The sequence below is a fragment of the Trifolium pratense genome, linkage group LG5, assembly GCF_020283565.1.
Source record: "Trifolium pratense cultivar HEN17-A07 linkage group LG5, ARS_RC_1.1, whole genome shotgun sequence".
In the NCBI taxonomy this organism is placed as follows: Eukaryota; Viridiplantae; Streptophyta; class Magnoliopsida; order Fabales; family Fabaceae; genus Trifolium; species Trifolium pratense.
The window spans coordinates 4,785,471-4,791,917 of NC_060063.1; the positions used below are offsets into that span (position 1 = coordinate 4,785,471).

General features: G+C 33.2%; 1 protein-coding gene across 1 annotated transcript; it reads left to right on the forward strand.

Annotated features, from left to right (window-relative positions):
- Positions 1–1,284: 1,284 nt before the first annotated feature.
- LOC123887406 (protein DETOXIFICATION 16-like) lies at positions 1,285–6,072 on the forward strand. Its single transcript, XM_045936727.1, has 8 exons — positions 1,285–1,636; positions 3,100–3,650; positions 4,126–4,212; positions 4,314–4,370; positions 4,499–4,737; positions 5,404–5,522; positions 5,608–5,694; positions 5,790–6,072. The coding sequence occupies exons 1-8, from the start codon at positions 1,391–1,393 to the stop codon at positions 5,847–5,849; spliced, it is 1,446 nt and encodes a 481-aa protein (XP_045792683.1). The 5' UTR covers positions 1,285–1,390; the 3' UTR covers positions 5,850–6,072.
- The last annotated feature ends 375 nt before the right edge of the window (positions 6,073–6,447 follow it).

A 6,447-nucleotide genomic window follows, 5' to 3' on the forward strand; every position in this document is an offset into this window, starting at 1 on the left:
GACTTCCAGAAGCAAATTTCACATTTCTCAAACCATACCTCAGGATCCCTTTCTATCTCACGAGTTAGTGTTTCAATTGATCAGAGAACAGAGCATACATGTTGTCTTCGTGCAATGATAACTTCATTCCAACCTGCTTAGTTAGTAATGTCACTGTAAGCCAAGAATACTTGATAAAATGCATCAAGAAATGTCAAACTTATAAATCAATAAGAATGAAAATGCACCAACATTAAATACAATTAATTTAAATAAGATGCATTATAGATTTGCATTTGAGTTATATATATTAATGTATTCCATTCATTTTATTCATCGTAATCATCTCAAGTTCAACTATATCCAGTCATACAATTTATTTTTCATGCAAATTTTGATCATGTCTCACAATTTAATCGAAACAAATCTTGATATTCATTGTTTGAGAGGTGCATTGTTGTCATCCTTTGTTTCTTATATTTTTTACTTATTCACTTCATTTAGTAATTGTTTTCTTCATGCTATAATAGGACCATTAAGTCTAAATTTCATAATTGGTCAAGACAAATACACCATATTTTTTGTCACTTTTTTTTTTTTTTGCCACCCGTATCCGGTGCATTGTTACTCCAATTTTTCATATATCTTTTAATATTAAAATTTTTCTACCATATTTTCTATTGTTACATATTACCTTTAATAGACCCGCATGCACAGGTCGAAAGTTCTGGTATATTATACCTCTTGGCCACCGCGATACCTCTTCAGTCTTCCCACTATTCCATTTTCAATTTTTTATACAAACCCACTTTTTAATTCTAAATAAACCATACAAACAAACAAACTGATAGATTATGGAATATTACATGATGAACCCATACATACAAAGTTTATAGCTGTTACCAACTCTACGTAAGGTGCCTATTTAGGATATACCGTCAATACAAAATAATAATCATTAATAACACAATAATATACAATCAATTGGAAATCATAACTAATAATGGTTATTTCATAATCTATCACAAAAAACACGGTGCATTCATTTGGTAAATGGTTGTTTAAAAAAATTTAGTAAGTGGTTAACGAGTTCTCCCTAGGACGAATTGTTCGAGAAAATTCAAATTCAGTTCTTAATGAGAATAATTCTTGACCAGATTTTACTTACTTTGTGGTCGAATTTTAGATTATCCACATTGAACCAGAGCGTTGATACAAAAAAAAAAAATGATGCATTTGATTTTTCTCTCTTATATGTTTTATTCTTCCATCATTTTTTATTTAAAACCAAACAAAAGTGTAAGATTTCATTTGTTTTGATAGCAACACACGATTCACATTCTCCCTCCTCTCTATGAAACTAATATAGGAGAGAAAGAACCAAAAAAAAAAAAAAAATCAATATCAAAACATGTCTCTTAATTCTCCATTGATTATTGAAGAAACAAAACAGAACAACAAAGAAGAAGAAAGAAGAAAATTAGTTGAAGAAGTTAAGAAACAGTTATGGTTATCAGGTCCATTAATTTCAGTTACTCTTTTAAATTTTGGTATTAATCTTATTTCAGTTATGTTTGTTGGTCATCTTGGTGAGTTGCCTCTCTCTGGTGCTTCCATGGCTACTTCTTTTGCTTCGGTTACTGGTTTCAATTTATTGGTTAGTTTTTCTTAAACTTGTTCTGTTGATCATTATTGTTAATTGGTTATTAAGTTTGACCAGGTTAACTCGGTGTAAAATTGTTTTTTTTTTCTCTTTCGAGTTTAGCATAAAAAGAGTTTACATCCGATTTAATACATTTTTCATACCTAGGAACATAAAATTGGATGATTTTGAGTTAAAACGCGATTTTGACATCTATGGACTGAAATGTATTTATTTGTGACAAATCATTTTTTGAATATCGGGTAGAAAGAGGTGTCCTCGAATAGTGTTTGAGAGAGTGGTAATAGCACTTATGATAAATAAATTTTTTGACAGTATAACTTATTAATTTTTTGCTTTGGGAGTCGGCCAGAATAATGCACGGCCACATTGGCCGTCGGTACACGTCAGTGATTTAGTGAAATTTTTTGTCGTAACTATAAGTCAAATTTCTTGTAATATTAGTATAACTAATATTATTGTGAGTCTGTGTGATGTCAGTGAGATGTTGAGTCTAGACCGAAATGTATTTTTTGTGATCAATCGTCCTTTGATTATCTGGTAGAAAGAGGTGTCCACGAACAGTGTATGAGTGATCGATAATGGTAATAGCCACGTATGATAAATAATTTTTTTTTTTTATGTGGAGTACGGTTAAAGGTTGGTTTGAGTCTAGCGTAAGAGATCGAGAAGAACTTATTTGCGATGAATCATTGTTCGAATACTCAATAGAAAGAGGTGTTTGAGAGTGATTGATGATGATTATATAAATTGTTTCAAGGAAATAATTGAGTTTGATGGACAAAACTTTCCGCCATGGTTTTAAACTACAATGAAATCTTCAAATATTCACTTTGTCTCAAGCTATAAAAATTTTATTTGCTCCCTTTTCCCATTACCGTTAAGACTAAACTTGTTCATAATTGAGACATCATTATTCAAGCTTCAATTTATGAACAGGTTTTGTATGTAATTTAATTTATTTTTACTCAAGTGACCCGGAATCAAAAAAATAAGAGTTTGGTGTATTAAAAAATTTGTATCCATAGAACATCCGCCGTAAGATAATAAATAAATAGGATACTCAAGTTTAATACTCTATAGAGTATTGTAAGTAGCAGATCTTGCTATCATGTAGGAGGCACCCACACATTAAATAAAGTTCTATTATAATATGTTGTAGGACATGTTATGTAGTATTATACTCTTTTCCAAGTTTAGGATTATTCTAGAAAATTGTAGAATCACGCACGCAATCACGTGCGCATAGATAAACATACTAAAGTTAAAATTTTGCGAATAGGATTTTCTGCTGTAACTGCGTTAAATCTTTACTGTAGGTAATCCTGATCCAAAATTTTGGTGCTCCCGAAAAATTGACCTTGTGTGGGTGCCTCCTACACACCCTTAAGGCCACCATTGAGATTGAGCCGTTAGTCACTTTGTTAAAAAAAATTGATTTGTTTTTTGTTTAATAGGGAGGAATGGCGAGTGCCCTCGACACATTATGTGGACAATCGTACGGCGCAAAGCAGTACCGCATGTTGGGCATTCACATGCAAAGAGCCATGTTCATTCTCATGATCGTCGCGATCCCCCTCGCTATTATTTGGGCGAACACAAGATCAATTCTCATTTTCCTTGGCCAAGATCCTGAAATTTCTACAGAGGCAGGGAACTATGCTACGTTAATGGTTCCGTCCCTTTTCGCTTATGGTCTTCTGCAATGCCTAAATAGATTCTTACAAACTCAAAATATTGTATTTCCAATGATGTTTAGCTCCGCGGTTACAACTTTACTTCATCTTCCTTTATGTTGGATTATGGTATACAAGTCTGGATTAGAGAGCAGAGGAGCTGCCATAGCAAATTCTATATCCTATTGGGTCAATGTTACCATATTATCACTCTATGTCATGTTTTCTCCTTCATGTAAAAAAACATGGAATGGCTTTTCCGACGAAGCACTTGCACCGAACAACATACCAATTTTCCTGAAGCTTGCCATTCCTTCAGCTGTAATGGTTTGGTAATCACCTTCGATACTTGCTTCATTTCATCGATAATACAATGTTCAATACATGTAGGAATATAATGATAGAACTGAGCGTTATATATATGTGGCTAGCCTAGCCTGTTAGCGACAACCACATTTGCTTCCTTCCTAGAAAACCTATCGCGAAGGTTCTTAAAATAATTATCTATGTAGAATTATACACCGTGGTACCGGTGGCCCTGAGGGTGTGTAGGAGGCACCCACACAAGGTCAATTTTTCGGGAGCACCATTAGTATGTGTATGTATATGTATGCGCGTGATTGCATGCGTGTGTGATTCTACAATTTTCTAAAATAGCCCTAAACTTGGAAATAATTGTAATATACTACATAACATGTACAACATATTATAATAGAACTTTTATTTAATGGTTCTCAGCATTTTTACATTTTCATTTATTTTTAGAGATTCTAATGTTGTTTCCATTTTTGTTTTGTTATCGAGCAGCTTGGAAATGTGGTCGTTTGAGTTAATGGTTCTCCTTTCCGGTCTTCTTCCAAATCCAAAGTTGGAAACGTCGGTGCTTTCTATATGGTTAGTTAGTTTCATATTCGAGATCCTCTTCGATATTATCTATTTACATTACAATGATTATGATTTTTATTAACTTTTTGTTGGTGACTTGGTTTTGTCAGTTTGACTACAGCAGGAACTGTTTGGATGATCCCCTTTGGACTTAGTGGAGCTATAAGGTTAGCCGTATGATTTTGCTTAAGCAGAATCTCTCGAAAGCTTTGTTCTCGTTCATGTCAGGAGATTAAAAAAATTCTGTTGTTAGTTTGTGTGTATAGTTTCATCAATGATTGAGTGATTCTTGCAGCATTCGTGTTTCGAATGAACTCGGGGCTGGTCATCCACGGGCTGCACGTTTGGCAGTTTACGTCGTTGTAGTGATTGCCCTTATTGAGAGCATCTTAGTTGGAGCGGCGATGATACTACTTCGAAATATATGCGGCTATGCTTATAGCAATGAAGAAGAAGTTGTAAAATATGTAGCAACTATGTTGCCAATTCTTGCAGTATCCAACTTGCTGGATGGAATGCAATGTGTTCTTTCAGGTTTCTCCTATTCCCAATAACTTTTTATTTATTTTCTTTGTAATGGTTGAGTCAAAAACACTGATAGAGACATATCATACAAAAGATTATGCTAGTTTTGGATTCTAAAAGTTAAGTCGTTAGTTTGATTTTAAAAAAAAGTTAAGTAATTAGTGAGCAAATAATTTGAAGTACTCCATCTATCCCAAAATAAATGACTGAGTTGACCACTGTACGTACGCCAATGCACAATCGTGATACTAATATATCTTTAATTGTCGATTAGTACAAATAGTAAAAACTTGATATTTTGAAAATACTCATCGAAACAAATCAAACAAGACCTTATATGCTAATATTTACATTTATATATTATTAAAAAAATACGGTCAAAACAAGATAAAAGAATAATTTTGCAAGAACATGTTGGGTATAGCTCATAATTTCTGATAAGCGAGTAAGTCGCTCGAGCAAAAAATAGTCTTAAGCTTGATTAATAGAAAGGTGCGATCGAGGGATAACGTGAATTAGACTATAAACGTGAACAATGGAAAGTTATTGCAACCGCACTGCAGTCAGTTTTCATTGTTAATTTGTTCTCTGTTTGCATTATTTTCGTATCTTTTACTTTTAAATCGGGTTTCTGTTCTAACGATACAGATGATATATTTCTTCACTATGATTCAGGCACTGCTAGAGGAGTTGGTTGGCAAAAAATCGGCGCGTATATCAATCTGGGATCATACTATATAGTCGGGATTCCATCGGGCGTTGTATTAGCGTTTGTAGTGCATATTGGTGGGAAGGTAATTTAAAAATGGTCCATTCTTTTGCGAAAATCGCGATCATATGATTTGGTTCAATATGCTAATACATATATACTTAATGTAGGGGCTGTGGTTGGGGATCATATGTGCACTCGTTGTTCAAGTTTTTTGTCTAACAATCGTTACAATTCGCACTGATTGGGATAAAGAGGTGAAATTCTTCGTTTTTCTTCTTGTTTTCTTTCTTTAATTAAGTTATGTGACGCATCATTGGGTTCTTACATGATTTTATTTTTTCTTATTTAGGCAAAGAAGGCTACTGATAGAGTTTATAATTCAATAACAACAGAGAGCTTAGTCTCATGATGAAGAATATGATTTTTATTTTGTTTTCTTAATGCATACTTATATTTGAGGAATATGGTTAGGCTGAACTACCAACTTATCGATATTTGTAATGAAATTTACGTATGGCCTATCGACAGGTAACTTTAGATTTGAATGTAAGTTACAGTTTAGTGTGAGCGGAAGGTCTATCAAAATGTATCGAGTTTATGAGCAAATCTGTTTAATATTTAGTAAATCAGAATCGCGACTTATGTTGCTATCTCATCTATTTTTGTCATTCAATTATATATATACTGATGTTTGCAATTGAGTAACTTGCTATGAGAATGATGGAAAACATTGTCAATTGATTACTTCTTTGCAGCTGAGGCTAGCTATGAGAAAATTTTCCACACTCTTCTATAGGCATGATTTTAAATTGTGGTAGTAGTCAAATTCATTATCCTTAATATTGCAAAAAATAGTGGTCAAATACGGTTGAAACTGTTGCAGTTGCGCCAATTATTTTTTTTGTTGCCGAGATCACAATTGCAAACTTGATTCTACATCTATTACATATTCACGAGTAAATTTTAAATACTCTTGTAGCTAAGGTTTGATTTGCGTTCTTAGTCAT

Coding starts and splice junctions, on each gene's coding strand:
- LOC123887406 (XM_045936727.1), top strand. CDS start 1,391: ATGTCTCTTAATTCTCCATTGATTATTGAAGAAACAAAACAGAACAAC. Junction 4,371..4,498: donor GGACTTAGTGGAGCTATAAG/GTTAGCCGTATG, acceptor TGATTCTTGCAG/CATTCGTGTTTCGAATGAAC. Junction 4,738..5,403: donor AATGCAATGTGTTCTTTCAG/GTTTCTCCTATT, acceptor ACTATGATTCAG/GCACTGCTAGAGGAGTTGGT.